Source organism: Gossypium hirsutum, chromosome D10 (assembly GCF_007990345.1).
Source record: "Gossypium hirsutum isolate 1008001.06 chromosome D10, Gossypium_hirsutum_v2.1, whole genome shotgun sequence".
Lineage (NCBI taxonomy): Eukaryota > Viridiplantae > Streptophyta > Magnoliopsida > Malvales > Malvaceae > Gossypium > Gossypium hirsutum.
This window is the reverse complement of record NC_053446.1, coordinates 52847832-52866916: the sequence shown is the minus strand read 5'-3', so window position 1 is coordinate 52866916 and position 19085 is coordinate 52847832. Positions and strand designations below refer to the sequence as shown.

At 32.2% G+C, this 19085-nt stretch overlaps 1 protein-coding gene across 5 annotated transcripts; it reads right to left on the bottom strand.

Moving 5' to 3' along the window:
- Positions 1-991: 991 nt before the first annotated feature.
- Positions 992-6843, bottom strand: LOC107916211 (probable serine/threonine-protein kinase DDB_G0282963). Of its 5 annotated transcripts, none has more exons than XM_016845364.2 (13): positions 6193-6843; positions 5387-5813; positions 4638-5289; positions 4254-4294; positions 3716-3784; positions 3405-3505; positions 3164-3242; positions 2891-2989; positions 2709-2777; positions 2537-2586; positions 2334-2415; positions 2068-2162; positions 992-1625 (listed from the first exon to the last, which is right to left on the bottom strand). In XM_016845364.2, the coding sequence occupies exons 1-13, from the start codon at positions 6636-6638 to the stop codon at positions 1508-1510; spliced, it is 2328 nt and encodes a 775-aa protein (XP_016700853.1). In that variant the 5' UTR covers positions 6639-6843; the 3' UTR covers positions 992-1507. The 5 variants fall into 5 exon arrangements, 4 of the variants coding, with proteins under 4 accessions (XP_016700853.1, XP_016700854.1, XP_040959194.1 ...); XR_001689420.2 differs by having other exon boundaries at positions 1425-1625; positions 2068-2173; positions 6193-6831; XM_016845365.2 differs by lacking the exon at positions 992-1625 and having other exon boundaries at positions 2068-2173; positions 2499-2586; positions 6193-6831.
- Positions 6844-19085: the final 12242 nt, after the last annotated feature.

The following is a 19085-nucleotide window of genomic DNA, read 5'->3' as shown; positions in this document are numbered from 1 at the left end:
TAGTATAATAAAAAACAATAATCTATAATAATAATTAATATATTATGTACTACTCTACTATTATAGTATGTGATATAATCTTATATAATGAAATAATATATTTTATAAGTATTAATATATATGACTATTATTATAATAGAAGATATAACATCAATAGTTATGTGTAATTTAGTATATTAATATAAATGTTTATAAGTATAACTAGCAATACATAAAATATTATTAAAATTTTAATATCTTAATAAAATATTATATTTATTAAATTAGATTTTGAATTGGACTTTAACTTTTACAAATTGTATTTGGATATTAGGTTTAATTTCTTTTTATTTTGGACTTGAGATACGAGTTATAATTAGTTTATTTAGAGTTTGTGTAATAATAAATATATTATTTGAGCTTGGGTTTGGACTTAGTATAATATATTTGAGCTTTGTAATAAATATTTTAGAATATGAGTATTAGATTTGTAAATTTAATAAGAAAGATAAAAAAAAGTTATTCAATTGTCAATATAATATATTATTAAACAATAAAAAATCATTAAATCATATAATATCATAGAATAATAAATTTTACATACAAATTATTTTATATAAAAAACTCTATTTAAATATATAATATTTTTTTTATATAACAAATTTGAATTGTATTGTCATTATATAAAAATAAAATAAATTATTATATTTAAAATGAAAATACTTATAACTTAAAATGTTCAAATTTATTTGAATCCATCAAAGCACACTTAACTTGATCCTGAGTATGGGAAAATTTGAATTCATAAGAGCTCAAGTCTAAAATAATCCAAACCCAAGAAATCGAATCCAAATGAACCTGAAAAATTCCAAGTCCAAAGTAAATCCAATCCAAACCTACCCATTTGTCATCTCTAATGTTTTGATTCACTCGTAAGTGTTGAATATGTATGTTATTCTTAATGGAATTACGGCCAAGGACCGTGACGAAATAAAATATTAAAAACTACTTGTAACCAAAATGAAACATTTGGGACCGATGGCGATATAGTTCACTAAATTTAGTACAATGAGGTACAATAAGCTGGAGTAACAAGCATTAAAAAAATATTTACATCAGACAAATTTAGTTATAAATTTCAAGCTGCAAGCTTTTTGTATATAATAATAATGGACTCCGAGAACAACAGAGTAACTAATAGCAGACAAGGGACCCCATTATAGAGTGGTTTAACAAATAGCAAACAAAGCATGATATTTATCTCAGCCTATATACTCCAACGTAGATTGTGCATTACGTACGAATTTCCTTAGTCGTCCTGACATGTTTCAAAATCACAGGAGACATCATCCCCATCTCCAAATCCACTGCCGAAACCAACCCATTACCTCAAACTTGGGCTGCTTTCTCTCACATACTGCCAACTAAATACCTACATTTTATCTTTCTCGTGTGGCTCACTGCCCATGCTTCTCTACATCTTTTGTTTGAATGAAAGAATATGGAACCAATGCCACAAGCATCTGATTCATATTTCCTTTTCTTCGGCCAAGTTACGAGCTTGCTGAAGTTGGAGAGTATATTGTCTTTGAAGATCTCTAAGCTTGTTAAGTAGTTCCTGGAACGTTGGCCGGCTCTTTGGATCACTGGTTTTTGCAAAATTGTAATTCCCATATATCAGACACCAAAATGGTAAGTTATAACATAATTGGAAAACATAATGACTAGACGAGACGTAGAAAGAAAACTGGCTTTACTTCTGAAGATAATTCCTTATTAATTAATGACTAGAAGTGCTACAGATGCCACTAACCTAAATGGTACTTAAATACTCAAGGCCATCATGATGATTGCAAATCGAATTTGAAGTCCTAGTCCATACTACTTGTGGATGTAACTTTAATCATGCACTTAGTGCACATGTTTCAAATTTGACTAACACAATGCCGGGCCTGAGACTCCTAACTGACACTCCCAAATGCTATGTTTGAATTAACTAGCATATTGGTAGACTACAGCTAAACTTTTAGCAGTGAATTTATAAGAAAAATAAAAGAAAACATACAAACAGTATAAGGAGATGAGCACCTGTTCCAGCAAATCTTGATTATAGAAGCCCACCGTGGGTCTAGTTCCTTTGGAATCTCTAGCCGTTGGTTCATGAACCCCACCGCTGCAAACAACTGCAAATATTCTAAACAAATTGTTGTTCATATATGCAGAGATACAATGGTGAATAAGGAATATTCCATTTAAACCTAACATAGCTTGTCTTTAGAAGAGAGCAGTTGGTTTGGTGATTTTGAACTCTTCAGATAAAAATGACTTTAAAATCTTTTTAATGAAAACCATACCTGCATTGCGTTGTGTTTCTCCCAAGGTATCTTCTCGGTAGCTAGCTCCCATAATATGACGCCAAAACTATAAACGTCGGACCTAAGTCCCACAAAGAACAAGAAATACAAGGTCAGCAGTGAAAGAAAGGCAAACGTGATAGGGCTGAGGGCTAGGGCACTTGCTTGTGCAATTCAAAGGGTGCGGAATGGGATCAACATACTTCTCATCTGAGGGTTCACTGCGAAGAACTTCAGGTGCCATCCATTGAGGCTAAAAAAGACACGCTACTTGTAAGTCAACTGAGAAACTAGAAAGTTATGCATCCTTACAAATGATTTAGACTCTGTTAGATTAATATTATTGATGAAGCTAATGAAGGGTTAAGTAAATACCGTTCCTTTCCCAGACTTTGTTGTGAGATATGTTTTGTGCTTGAGACGTGACAAACCAAAATCGCCAACCTGATCACATAGAACTACATTACCTTTTACCTCAAGTAAACAAAAAATATTCTCAACACCCTGACATAAGCTAAAACTAGATTTGCAGATAAAGAGGATGAACTATGGAAAACCTTCACGGTCCAATTCTTATCCACTAGAAGATTTGAAGACTTCAAATCACGATGAATGATAGGTGGATTGCAATTGTGAAGATAATTCATGCCTCGTGCCTGAGAAAGTTCAATCAGTAAGATGAACTGACAGAGGGAATGACTACTGCAGTGATACAAGCAAGAATAAAATAATAATGAATGCAGACCAACATATGATGGCATTACATCCATTGTAACTGGAAAACCATCATAAAATTTAAAAGGTTAAAATAAAATCTACTTGATACTTGCAATATCCAAAGCCATACTGACACGCCGTCTCCAACCTAATTTGGTAGTGTTCCTTTGTAGTAACTGAAACAAACTCCCACTGCAGCAATAAAATATAAAATTTAATCATTCATCAACCCAAAAATATATATAATATATAAAACTAACGTCCCATAGAGAAACAAATATGGAAGTGAAGTTTTTTTAAAAAGAAAAAAGTGTCAGCACAGAAAGAACTTCTAAAAGAAAGTTGAGATTGAACCGTGGAAGGAACTCTGTGACAATGCAGAGACGTTGAGATGAAACCACAACTCCCATGAACAGCAGAACATTTGGATGCCGAAGTCTTTTCATAAGAGATACCTTCAAAGCAAAAGCAAAATAGTTACAGCAGCATTTGGAAGAGGAAGAGAGAAACTCAAAACAATAATAAATGCAGTGACTTCAGTCAGTTGGCGAATGGAAAGTGCTGATGGTGCATGAATCATATGATTCTACAATTACCACCAAAGAGAAAAAAAATATGACTAAGTATGTGAACACAGTGAAAACTAATTTAACAGTAAAGCACACCTCCTCTCTGAAGGCATTTATTACATCATCTGAATATTCCTGCTTCGAGAATACCTTGACTGCAACCTCCTGAAATAATGTGAACATGGTAATTTACACGAATAAGATTATTACAATTTTTTTCATGCACTCTACCATTTGCCATTTAATACCAACAAATAACTACAGAGTACAAGGACTCATTTATTGCAATGACAGAGCGGTTTCATGAACTAGAATTTACCACAAGAATGGCATAAGATCCTCAAAAAGGATTCAGCATTTTTCATATTGCACGGTCTATATTAGACTTGGGCATCATATGTAGGTTCAATGAGCCTACATCATACAATAACATATGGAAAACTGGCTGAGGAACTCCTTGTCACCATCTTTCCATTTTATGCACACTCTTATTTACATGAGTGTATCAAATATGATTTGATGGAAAAAAGCAAAAGCAAATCATGATATATCTTATCCCAAAATTTTTAATGTATATTCATCTATAATGTTTTGTACGTCTTCCCGAAAGTGAAGGCACCGGAGTAGAACATACGGATTCAAACCACAGACCATGATACACTGTTCCACAAGAACCTGTGAGGAAAGCAGGAACACAAAGTAAATATTATTATATCTAAGGAAAACATCACCCAGAAATAAATACAACAGAATATAGAAACAAAGCAAAGCATGGACCAAGCTTAAGTCAAAGACCAAGTTCTCATCCATTGAAATGATTATCCAGTGGGCATTTGGGGTATCCAGTGGGCATTTGGGGTTCCATTCATGTGCTTTGACATTACCCAAATCAAAAACGGATGAACAGTGGTTAATCAGTGTAAAGTTCAATACTTCTACGCTTAAAAGTAGTGGCTCCAGTTAGGAACAAGTTCATAATTCCTTTATGACTCCTAGGTGCTCACTCGAAAAAATTTACCTTGCCCAATTTGATCTCCAATTGTCAAGTCCTCCCACAAGATTTCATAATCTAAACAATCGACATCCATCTCAGCTCTATTAACTGCACTACTGCTAGTACTTCCAAAGCTGCTGACACTGCTGGTGCTGTTAACATTAACAGAGGATGACCACGAGCCTGATGGCTCATTATTGACAGGGGTATTATTTTCATTAACGTGGCCTTCAGATTTTGCAGCAGAATATGAGCTTTTCTGTACAAATAAATCATTCTCTTGATCATTTGCCAATCCAGGCCATACAAAACGAGTAGTTCTTGCCTCTGATCCTGCTTGATCATTCTCTTTCCAAGGCCACGATATCCCCTTTTTACCCACTAAGGTCATAATCTTTTGGATTGCAGGTTTTCCTTCACTCTCATCACCAGAATTGTGAGAGGTGTTCATGGGGGACTTTTCATCCAACGGATAAAATACACTAAAGGCAGATGGGTAAATACTTCCCCTAGGTGTACAAGCTCCACTGGAAACTGCATCTTCTTTAAGATCAGAATGAGCTGCAATGGAGCAACCATGCTCCAAATAATGACCATCTCCACTTTCTCCTTCACGATCGACACAATACTCTCCCATCTTAAATTTGGACTTCATTTTGTTGCTCACCTTAAGCGCCTGCATAACTCTTAACAATCAATCCAAGCCAAACTACAAATATATATAGTAACACTAAAATCCAACTTCCAACACATTAAAATTAAGGAACTAATACCAAATTTGTTAGTTCTGATGCAATTGCTGTTTGCATAGGTTGTTGAGGATCCAGACCAAGTTTAGCTGAGACAGCATTTTTAGACCGGCTAAAGGTTGAATCTCCTTCAGGTTGCTTTCCAGCCAACACTGCAGCTCTCCTTTCTTGCAAAGGCTGAGTATCACTGGATACACAAATGATTCCAACTAATGAACTATCATCGTCATCATCCTCATCATAAAAAAGAGTATACGTTGCAACAGCCAAAAACCTCTCCCCCATTTTATTCTTGAAAGGAAATTGTCCAGTCCAGCTATCCCCCGTCATAACACAATGAACAATATTAAGTGCAACAGCGAAATCCCTATGATCAACAAGAAGTTGAATGGCATCTTGCTCTAAAGCCTCTGCTGCTGAATAACCATAAAGTTTTTCGGCAGCTTTATTCCTGCAAAAAAGAAAAGCATAATTTTTTTTTTTAAATGAAAAACTATGCTCAAATGATAACGCTTACTTAATACTTTTTTTCTATTTAAGTTACAATTTACTTCAAATTACAACCATAATTAATAGTTAAAAGCAAAAAGTAACTAAATCAACTCAAACTAACTCATCAGAATAAATATAAGATCAAACCCAGTGAAATTTGAACTTTGGAGCTCAAAGTTCCCTAACCTCCTTGCCATTAAGCCAAAGGCCCCATTCTCTATAATGCTACTAAGTAGTTAATAAACAATGTTAAACCACATCACTAATTACTAATTTAGAACATAAAAACTTGGTGTTTGCAACTGAATGATCTTAAAAGCGAAACCCTTTTCGCTTACCAATAAATTATACGGCCACTAAGATCAAATATATGAACAGATTGCCCCATAGACTGAAATATATTCAAATACTGGCTGTTAGTGAAATTGACGGCTGCTGGCCCGACGTTCCCGGTTCTTTCGATAGCTCCTCCTCTTCCTCCTACTCCTAAATCTCCTCCGGTGCCGCTGTCGCCATTGACAGTGTCATTGTTTCTGCTCTCTCTTCGCAACGGCGAGGAGTGCCGAAACGAAGCTGAATCTTTCTTCCAAGCAGCAAGCTTCGCCGCGTTCCCCGGGAAGCGCGGACGTCGAGGGGAAGTAGAGTGAGATCTTTGATGAGTTGAATTGGCCTTGGAATCGCCACCGGATTGTTTTAAAATAGAAATTTCTTGCTCGAGATCGGCATGTCCCGCTTCAAGTATTTGGATCTTCTTCAAAAGCTCCTCTGCTGAAGGGGTTTCCATATTCCCTTCAAATAATCGAATTCAAAGCATGGATCTTCGAATCTTTCATAACATATAAAGATTTCTCAACCTCTCTCTGTGCGTGTTACAAACTTTCCTCTTCAACAGGTCAAACTCTAAGACTTAAAAGACCGAATATTTTCTTTCCGGGCGGTTTCTCTGTTTCGGTTGGTTAGCGGCTAACTTTTTTATGTTAGATATTTTCATTATTCAGAAGATATTTTTAATGCTATAGTTTTCTTTAATAAAAAGGGGTTAATTCACGTGACCATCCTTAAACTATGATCTAATTTTAAATTGGTCTCCAACTTTAAAACATCCTCACAATATCAATATCAACATCAATATCAATATCAACTAGATCGTTCTTCAAGCCTAGTATTAACTTTGATGTTAACGCTCATGAAACATTTAACATGTAGATTAAATTGAGAACATGTACACAATTACTGTATGTATAGTTTGAATTTGATATTTTAAAAAACTTGCTCTCTTAAATTTTATTTTATCAACACATTAAATCCAAACCGTTTATTTGATAGTTGCAGACAAGTTTATAATTTGATCCCCATAAGTTAAATATGTTCCACGTCAAGTCTAAACTACCATTTAATGCCTAAATAGAGGATTAAGTTGTTGGAAGGCTTTGATAGATATGATACTACTATCTAAAACCCAAATAAATGATTAAGTTGGTAGAAGGATATGATTGATATAATATTAATAGTTTAAATATTTAATCAAACTATTTTGAACTTGAAGGATGAATTTATAATTTTGAGGATAATATATGGATGTTTGTGGAATTAATCTAAAAAGGATGGGAATGGGTTATTCCATGAATGTCAAAAAGGGTAAAGTCCAAAGCTTTGGGAAACCATTGTCATTGTCGTCATCTAATAAATGAAAAACCCGCATGATTTTGACAAAAATATAATGAGAGATTGACATGGAATACGGAATACCTAACCTAACCTAACCTCATCTCATCCCCACACCCATCCATTCAGCCACGGTTTGTTCACATTAAAATATTTTAAAGTTAAAATAATAAAGAGTATTTATGTCATTCATTAATTTTATAATTTTTTTGCACTAAATAATTTAAATTACAATTTTTTAAAAAAATTTAAAATGGATTAATGATAAATTTGAAAATTTAAGATTTGTTTACCACTTTAATCTTTTGTGTTGTTATAAGTGTCACATAATTTATTATCTAGGGTAAACTATATAATTAAACATCTAAGTATTAAAAATTTACATTTTTAACATTTAAAATAAAAAATTTACATTTTAAACACTCATGTTACATAGTTTACTCTCGTCAAAACCACAAATAGTAAATTAATGTGACAATTTAAAAAGTCACTATAATAATGAATTTAACCCTCAAGATATTAAATCAATTTAGTCATAATTTTTAAAATTAATCCTTAAAATTTATAAATGATTTTAATTTGATCCTAATTCTAAAAAAATTAAAGAAATATATAAATACATAAATTAAAAAATATAATAATAAATTTGAATTTTATATTAATATTAAATAAAATAAAATAACCTCCCTCACCGGGTCCCTCCCCCTCTTCCCCCACCGGACCTCCCCCACTACCATCCCCCTCTCTCACGTTGTGTGCTACTGCAAATTAAGGAATTGTGTCTACATTATGTTTATCCTTGGTTTACCCGCCCTGTCATGGAAAATTTTTTCTTCCTATATCTCTTTGCCTCAAATTCCCTAACATACCCAATTTAAATATGGGCATTTCCATATAAGATGAAGATTATGTTATCCAATGGCACATGTGGTCCCAAAGCTTTCTCACTAGATTTTCTCTATATTTGTTCTGAAAAAACAAAGTGAGACCCAATTGGTTGTAACTATGGTTATTTTACTTTATTTGATTTTTGGGCATTCAAACATTTGACAATTTAAAAATAGTTATCCTTTCATGAAAAATCAACCAACATTCGTCTTTGTGCGTCCTCATTCTCCTATATAAACATTCGACTATGTTTCATGACTTGTATTGCCTTTCCTACTTATGTTTTTTCTTTTCTTTTCTTTTCTTTTTCAGACTAAAGATTGATATTATTTTGTTCACTGTTTCCTACAATTTCCAACTAATAGCTTTGAGTAAATTGCAGCAACAGCAAAGAGGGAGAGGGATGGTGTTGAGCGAGGGGGAGTGGGAGTGGGAGTGGGAAAGGGACAGGGTGGGGAGGGGAGGGGAGGGGAGGGGAGGGGTTTTTTTTTTCTTTCTATTTAATGTTAATATAACTGTTTTTATTTCATATTAATATAAACATTAATATAAAATTTAAAAAAAAATTGAAAATATTTATGTATATTTATATTTTTTTGAATTTTTTAAAATTAGGATCAAATTGAAAATATTTGTAAACTTTGAGAGTTAATTTATTAAAATTATGACTAAATCAATATAATATGTAAAAGTTGAGAGCTAAATTTTTTATTATATCGATTTTTTAACTGTCATATCAGCTTACCGTTTCTTATTTTAATAAGAGTGACCAAAATGATCGAACTATATAATATGGGTGCTTAAATTAAAATTTTTTAAATTAAATGTAGTTAAAACTAATATTTATTAACTGTGTTAAAGACTGAAAAACCAAATCAATGGATATTATATTTCCAATTCAACCAAATGGGTCAAATGATTAAAATATATTGAAAAATTAAAGTATAAAATAATAAAAGGTGAAAACTCAATAAAAAGAAGAAACACAATGAAGAAAAAGAAATTTGTTTTTAAACAATCGGTTTTGCGGATTTTTAATTGATTTGTAGCTTTCAGATTTTGATTGGGTTGGGACAATTCTCCCATTTTACTATTGAATAATAAAAGCAAGTAATATATAAATCAATGAATTAAACTGACCCATCCGGTTTTGTTATTTTCAACCATAGCCTGGATAATTCATAATTTAATATGATTGCAAGTATGGTGTGCTATTTGAATACTTGCATGGCTAGCATAAATCTAGGCAATACTTTTATAAAGCGGTTTTGTTAAATTCTCTTAATTTACATCCATTTTCTTTTAATTTAAAAATTAATGTCGGATATAGGCACTGCAGGATCGATCTTGTGCGTGTTTGGGTGGCCCAATTGAGAGAAAATAAGGGTCTAAACTAAATAGTGTCGTGAGGCCTAAATTAAATATTGTGTCGTGAGACCCTAAGTTCGAACTAGAACCAAGTGTTTGTAAATTTGATCTCTTTCCTTATTCTTGCTCTGTTGTATGATCATCTTGTCTTATCCTCTTGCGTAAAACTTTTATGTTTCCTTCTTGCTTAAGATATTATTGATGTGACAGATGAAATTTACTAAAAAAAAGGATATAGGGGTCGCGGTCTCAGAAAATGATGCATTATTTACATGGGTTCTAAGGCTTAGACGGTAGGCAAGTTGGTCACTAATAATGCTTATAATAAAAAAGGCTCTCTTTTGTGTTTTCAAGAGCATGTGGTGTAATTTTCCTTTTTATCTCCCTCTTTGATTCTAGTCAAGTTCGATTCTATGGAGGATAGGAAGAAATTTTTCCATCTAGGCCCTTGGATTTTTGATAAATCATTGTTTGTGATGACTAAATATAGTGATGGTCTCTCTATGGCTGAATATGACCTGCTAAGGTGCCTTTTTGTTGTGGTTCTACAATGTCCCTCTCACTAGGATGAGTCGAGCCATTGCCCTTCAACTTTAGGGATCTATTGGTGAGGCTTTGGCAATTGACTGGAGAGAAAGTAAAAGGGGATGGGGAGAGTATATTTGGGTCAGAGTTAGAATGGATATTTCAAAGCATTTGCGTAGAGTAGTTAGGCTTACTGATTTTGGTTGAGTTGAATGATTAGCTCTATTTAATTATGAAAGGCTTCTCAATTTCTGTTATGGGTATTTAGTGGGTTATTGCTCTATAGTTGAAGTCCATGTGCAAACACCTGAGGATGAATTACACTTTAAGAACTAGTTGACGGCTATTTTGGTTTAGAGGCGGAGTAGAGAGGATAAGCCTACAGTTAGCAGGGGCATTGAAGTGCTTAATGCAAGACAAGTGAGGTCGAAAGCTGACTTTGGTACTAATTCCTTATTCGCCTCAAGGTTGAAGACCAAAGGTAAGTTAGTTACCTAAGAGGGTGTTGAAACTTCTCATTTGATTAATAGGCAACCTAAGGTGGGAAAGGGAAAAGCTTCTGGGATTCGTTTGGGTAAATGAGTTCAGAATGGAACATGTTAGTTTTATAGGAACATGGCTCCATTTAGGAATTAGAAGAGCAACCGCAAGGTCACCTTAAAGTTTAAATGGGATGGGCATAGAGAGAACGATAAAAGGTTGGGCATGATAATGTAGAAGCTGAGCAAAGGGGTAGTGTTGTGAAAAGAAGACTTGAAATGTCCAGCTCTAGTGATGAAGAGATGGAGGTTGTCTGATCGTCATGGGACTCTTAAGTTAGAGATGCTAGTGGCTTGGGAGTCCCTAAATAGTTCAGGCCTTAAGGAGAATGATCTTCGCTAAAGATCCCTATATTGTATTCCCTTGTGAGACGTGGTTGGTGAATAATGAAATGAAGCGCATCTGAAGGTAATGTGATATGATTGGTTGCTTTGTGGTTGACTGTGTTAAAAATGTGGTGGTTTAACTGTCATGTGGAAGAGCAGGTAGATGCTTGATTTTCTAAGCTACTTTGAGAATCATATAGATACGAGAGTGGGTTGCAATGGAGTATATAACATGCAGTTTACAAGATTATATAGGCACAATTGCTCAAATTTTCAATACAATAAATGATACTGTTCCAAGAATGTATACAGTAACATTCCTAAGAAATTGAAATGAGGCTATTAAATGATTTCCTTTAAAAGAATTAATTAGATATTCAGAAAAGGAATTGAATAAAGATTTGGCGAAAATATGAGGATTAAAATGCAAATTGACCATATGAAGGAAAAGGTAGTTCTATAATTATTATTTTTGCATAAATCAGAAATGGAGAATATATTGGAATGTGGAATTGAAAATTTTAGGTATGAGCTAAATTGGAAAAAAGTGAAAAGTTCATGAAATTTAGTTGTAATTTTGCCATAAAAAGATTTTAGTGGTAAAATGAGTGTGAGGATTATTAAAAGGGGTATTTTGGACTTTTCACGTAAGATTATATTTTGAATTTTAAAATTAAGATGTGTTGAGCATTAGGAAGCAATTTGAGCAATTGGATTAGTATTAGAAACAAGGGTGCATTTTGGGCCGAATTATTAGGATTGACTTTAACTCGTTTTAATGAAATAAAAGAAGGCAAAATATGAAAATTTCTCATCTTCCCCCATACGCAGTAGCTCCATTTGTAAGAGGGATTTCTCTATTGCTTTTTTACTTCACTCTCGTCAAATCAAGCCAACAAACCAAGTATGCAGGTGAAGTATAAGCTGAGTGAGTTACCGCCATATGCATGGTATGCTTAGTTGCCTGAGTACTGTGTTAGTTAGGTTTTGTAATGAGATCTGGTTAGGAGTCAACTAGATTGACTATTCAAATATCAATTATATAATATGCTCATTTATATTTCTCTTGGAATGTGTAGGCCATTAAGAATGACAAATTCTAGATGCAGTCGACTCTTGTCAAGTTCCAACAAGAGAAGTTGGTTATATATATGTGGGTGGGGAGGGTTTGTGAGGAAGTTTTCTTCTTCTTTCAGTATTACTCTCTACTTCCTTTTTCTTAAATCTAAATGTTATATTTTTCTCATGAAGTTGGAAGCTAAGGTTCTTGATTTAATCAATGGTTGTTCTACCTCTTGGTAAGTATTATATCTCTACATGTCAAGTTTTTGAAGGACTAAAGATGTTAAGAATTATAAGAACAGTAAGTTATTAATACAAGGTCTTGCATGGAGGTTATCTATGATTGGGATAGTAGCAATTTGCATTAAAAGGGTTTTTATGGTGAATCTGTGTTCTTTAAGTAGTTGTTGCTACTAGGTCGAGATGGATGTCAAAGTTTAGAGCTTTGAATAGCAATTTAGGCGAGTCTCTATTTTGACTCCTACATGTTAATTGTTCAGGTAAAAACTTATATATAATGATAGTATCGTAAATAACAGGTAAGTGGGTGAAGCATAGTAAAGATGCTATGTGTGTGTAATGATATTATGTAAGAACTATTGCATGAATAGACAGTGATTGGTAAGTATGCAGGTAAAGTCTAATATAGGAATATACAAATTGATTAGCTACGTGTGAAAAAATTTGGGTAAGTAAATTCTGGACAAAGCGTCCCTTGTGATGCCTTTGGTAGGGCAGGTATATTGTTAACTAGACTGGCAGATCACAATACAAAAAAATTGTAAGACTATGCGGTTGAGACCTATGGCAATGTATGATATGAAAACACTCATGGTGTAACCTCCAATAAGATGAAGGCTAGGCTGATAGATCACAACATGAGAATGTGTAAGTCCATGTGGCTGAGATCTATGGAAATATATGACTGTATAAATATTCATGGTGATACCTTTGGTAATGTATAGATCGAACTGGCAGATCAAAACATGAAGTTAATTTTAAGTCCATGAGGGAGAAACCCATGGCACCTTTTATGAAAGTCTGCTGGGACAATAAACACATGATTCCGTATGTTTGACTGTATGGCATGATCTGCTAAGCCTTTGAGGCAAGTCCTATATCATCATAATGGAGTATTCGATGATATATGTGTGATAGAATGTGATTATCCACCCTTATGGTAAGTTCTGGATAATTCTGAGAATTCTTTGATAGATAAGTATATGGTAAGTGTATGATACGTCTGAAGTTAATTTGGTAATTAGTTTCATGATGTAATCGAATAAGTCTTAAAGGAAGTCTTTTGAAAAGAAGTTTGTATCTGTATGGTAATTTATTAGTCTAGAATATGGGCGTATTTTTAGTCATGAAAGATATAAACATTTGTCAACCTGAGTTCATCTGTGTTACGTAGTGCTAAAACTTAAGTATTTGGTATTCGTCGTATCTGAATGGTATCATGGCTCTTTCTGAAATCTTATGGAATTTGAGTTGTTTTTCATATTGGTTTATTCTGGTATTCTGTAACAAGGATGTGTTGGAATTCTTCTAAATAATCTGGAATAATTTTCATCGGTATGAGTATGCATTAGTCTAAGACAGGATATGATATGATTATCAGACTTAGTAAGGGTATTCACCAAATGAAAGATCTGTAAGTAGTTTTGCCAAGAGAATAGTACCAATGGAATAAACATTGAAAGTTGTTTGATGATAATAGAAGAGATTGTACCGTCTGGTAAGATCTAGAGATAACCAAAGAGTCAAGTGAAAGATAATAAGTAAAGAACGGTAAGTGGGGTGTAAGTATAATATATATATATCTGAAGCTGTGAAGGTATCCGCCAAAGACAAAAATGGTAATCCAAAGAGTCAGACTGTAGAATTCAGCAAGAAAAGTTTAAAGGTATTTTGTACTTAAACTCACTAAGTTTGTATAACTTACAAGTGTTATGTTTATGTTTCAGGTATTGTTATGAATGATTACGCTAAGAGGACGACGCCAGGGATGCACCAAGGAAGGGGCAAATTGGGTTATTATGCATATAGTGGCCAATTTGGAAAAGTAGCGTATAGTATGATTACACTTTTTAGAGTTAGCCTTTAGTAAAACTTTGTGTTGTAATTAAATTATGATAAGTTTGACGTATTTTTAAATACTTTTCTTTAATAATGAGACCTTTTACAAAATAAATAAGAAATATGCTTTAAAATCAAGAGTAAGCGTTGTCTGTTTTGAAAATTTAAGTATCGTGATATAATACCCAAGATCCGGGCTCAGCGGTTCGGGTTGGGCATGGGTGTTACAGAGAAAGTAATGGCAAAGAAAGCTTCAAGCAAAGAAAAAGGAAAAGTTATAGATTTGAGAAGGAAAAATAGAACTTTGTCTTATTTTGTTCATCCAAATAGGTAAGTACTCATGGAAATTTCCCTACCTTATAATAGGTATTATTAATTAGCTTCAATTAATAGAAATGGCTAGGTGGAAATGACTATCAGACTTTAGATAACTATATTAATATGTAAAATGTTAAAAATAAACTGCTAATATAAAGCAATAAAGCAAAGTGAATTGAACAAAATTGTAAAAATTGATACTTTGTAAACTAAGTTATGTTGTGTGAAACTTAAGTTATATAAACTGATATTTGATTTAGTTTAAAAACAATTGAATGAAAATTGTAATAACTTAAACTTTAGTTGTGAAACAAATTTCATTAAAAGAAAATATAACAACAACAATGGTACATTTTTAAAAATTTGTCAAAAACTATAGAAATTGAATTAGGAGACCTTTATATGCTCAAAAAAATTAATTAGTAGTTTCAAATGGAGAAAACGAAGGAGGAGCCTAATTTATAAGTTAAGAAAAAATCAAATTTCAGTGAAGAAGACTCAAGCTACCACACAACAACTTTTGAGTCGATTTTAAAATTTAATGGTACTTATGTACTTGGTAATAAATTTTAAATTTTTTATGGGAAAATTGCTATTGAATATTTAAATATAGTTTCCAAAACATCAATTGATCTTAATTTTAAATTTTGTAGATTGAGATATAAATGATTTAGTGACTGGTATACAATTAGACAACCATGTTAAGTTGTTTAAATTGATTGTATAATTTTGAATTGAATAACATAAATATTAAATTGTATATGTGAATTGAGATGAGAGATAGTGTGTATTGAACTATGAAAATCATATTATTTGACAAACAATTGAAACATTGATAAGAGTAAAGAATGTGAATATGTGAATATAAGATTGAAAAAAAAAACTGAAATGTGAGTAATGGTGATCTGAGCGTCTAAAGAATAAGTTAATGCTTCAAATGAAAATATTCAAATGCTCATCATCACATATATGTGAAATATGATATATGACAATTAATGTGAAATGATTATGTGATTTGTTTATCAAATGCACATATGTGTGCACTAATATATGAGAAATGTTATGCACATACTAATATATGAGAAATGTTATGCACATCATGGAAAGATCATGTGCATTGCCTTAGCAAACTTAGTAAAATGACTAGGATACAATTGGTATACCAATAGAAATTAATTGTGTGATTAGGACCAGTCTATGGTATTGGAATGACAATGTGATATGATGCCTTATGGCATAGCATTGATGTGCAATGTGTTGGCCCTTTTATATGTGTAATTGGTTGGTGTTAAGAATGGATGCACTATTAGTGTTATATGTAAGAAACTCAACTAAATAATAATGAGTGTTTAACTCTTATTTTATTAAGGTTACTAATGGTTACGATCTTAAATTGTAATAATAACTTCATTTAATTAATTGCACATTGAAAATTGTTAATAACATGGCTTTGTTTTTTGCATGCTCATTGAATGTGTATTAGATAAAGAGTTATGATTTTTATTGAATTGTATTTGAATTATTGGTACTGTAACACCCCTCGCCTGGTCCGTTCGTCGGACCCAAGCCACGAGATGCTACCACCGTTATCAGAGCAAATTACTTACAATTTATAGCAATTAATTAATCTAAACACCCATTCATGTTATGACTCCATATATAATATGAAATATAAACAAAACCAAGTCTCAAACGAGCTTATGAAATCTCTTAGATTGACTCAAGCATGAATATGAACCAATCTGAAAAATTTTCAAAATCTGGAAACATGTATCGATACCCACTTCAGGTACTGATACCATTTTCAAATTCGATGTTTGAAATTTAAGATGAAAATGCACAAGTATCGATACTTAGAATTTGGTACCAATACCTCTATTACAAAGTATCGATACTGTAACAGCCTGTTTTTCAATAGTGTCAGAAACAGTGGTTTCGGGGCCACCAAATTCGACAAGTTTGTAAATATTATTATTTAATATTTACGAGTCAAATGCGATTTTTAAAAAAGTTTTTGATTTGATAATTTATATTATATAAGTGATTTATTAAGTTCAAGTGGTTTTAGAAGATGAGGTATCGGGACCTTAATTTTATAAATTGAGCCATAAATATTTTTATAAATATTTACGAAGTGTCATTAAGGTGGTATTAAATTTTCGTTAAGAAATTTTAACGTTTCGATAATTAATTAATTAAACAGGACCAAATTAAAAAAAATGCGTTCCTGGGACTCCGTTCCCATAAATCATACTTGTAAATATTATTCTCGGGACTCTGTTCCCATAAATCAGACTCATAAATATTTTTTAAAATTATTTACGAAGCTAGTTGTGTAGTTAATTAAGTTTCGGTTAAGTGAATTTGCTTGAATTAAAAGTAATAAGGTATAAGGACTAAATTGCATATAGGGTGAAAGTTGAATTATAGATTAAAAAAATAAATGGACTAAAGAAGCAACTATGCCATTGTTCTTTAATGAGGCGACATAAGGTAAGATATTTATAAATTTAATATATATATTATAATAAAATATGTTTACTTAATTAATAAGTATATATATTATATTATAATAAAACAAATAAAAAGAAAGAAAGAAAAGAAAGCCAAAGCCAAAACCAAACGAAAACAAAGAAAGAGAAAGAAAAAAGAGAAAGAAAGACGCAAGGCTAGGGACTTCTTGGGTTCAAAGTTCAATTGGTTAGTCAATTTAATTTATTTTTCTTGTACTTTTTATGTTTTTGGAATCCCGGTATTAAATACTATCCAACCCATGTCAAAATTTTAGAAACTATTGAGTTTTTAGATGTTGTTAATGTTGAATAATTTTAGTATTAAGGATTAAATTGATAGATTTTTAAGCTAGAAATGAAAAAATATTAAATTGTAGAATAAATTGTAAATTTTGAGTAATAGGGACTAAATTGTGAAAAATTCAAAATTTAGGGATTTAAGTGAACATAGGGAGTTAAATTTAGTTTAAAGTGAAATTTGTGTGAAAATATAGGATTAATTGTAAAGAAATAAAGTTAGTATCGGTTTAGGGACTAAATTGAAAATTAGACAAATATTGAGCAAAAATTGAAATATGCAATATGAAATTGAATTGCGTTATATTCATGAATTTTAATTGTTTTAATTCCATAGCTAACATCGTACCGGAATCCTCGACTAAAAAGGGGAAAGATAAAGTCGATGTCGAATAGCTCGGAATTCTTGGTTTGTATTTCTATAATCTAAATCTCGTTATTAATTGTTATATTTTGATTTAATGCTTATGGTAAGTGGTTGAGGTGAGTATTTGACACTTTGACATTGAATTAATTATTTGAATTGAAATAAATATATATGTGCAAATATGATAATTGAATATTGGTTGGATTTGGAAAGTGAAATTAAACCCTATTAAATGTATCGGGCTGAGTCGGATATAGATGGCATGCCATAGGATTGGAAGAGTTCAGGGATTTCTTCGACTTCGAGTCGATGGGACACTGGGTGTCAATTTACTACTTTAGATTAATTCGACGAGGAACTGGGTGCCAATTTACTTCAATTTAGCCGATGAGACATTGGGTGTCAAATTATTACTTTGAATTATCTGACGAGGCATTGGGTGCCAAATTGTTGTGTTGGTTGGATCTGTGTATCCGTCCAAGTCCGAGTCATGTTAATAGGGGTAAATGAATCAATAAGTTCTATAATTGATATTAAAATGGTATGGTATGAGAAATGAAAATGAAATAGTGAATTGAGTATGGAATGAATAAAGCAATTGTATAAATGAATTGTGAGTTAAATTGTAAAAAGCTATTTCTATAGCAAGTGATGGAAATTGAGTATTGTATGGTTTTTAAATACTCAGTTGTGCTTAACATTTTATTATACATATTATATTGTTTTATCTTTAAATATTCGAATTATAGAAATACCATTAAGTTTTACTCAGCGTACTGTTTTGTTTTTCGTGCGCAGGTTAGGTACTTAACTTTTGATTACCGATTCAGCATCCAACAACAATCCTGAACTCAAATGTGGTGATGTTTATCCTTTGTGTCGGCATGTACTTAGGGTGTCTAAATAATAGGTATTTTGTGGTTTGATTGTAAATGAGGTTATAAGTTTAATTTTGGTTGGTTTTATACATATAAATATGAGTTTGTTTTTGAAATTATATTATGGCATGGTAAATTGAACTAAATCTAGATAGGCGCATGTGAATCTAATTCTATGTTTAAGTGTTCATGAACTAGACAAATTGATTTGAATTTGGTATGTTTATAATTTGGATTAAAATGATGCTTTGATGACTTGTTTTGATGATATGAAATGTTTAAATTTTGTCTATTTGATTTATAAACTCCAGTAATGCTCCGTAACTCAGTTCCTGCGAGGGATATGGGTTGGGGATGTTACATTTAGTGGTATCAGAGCTTTACAGGTTTACCCGATTCTCAAAC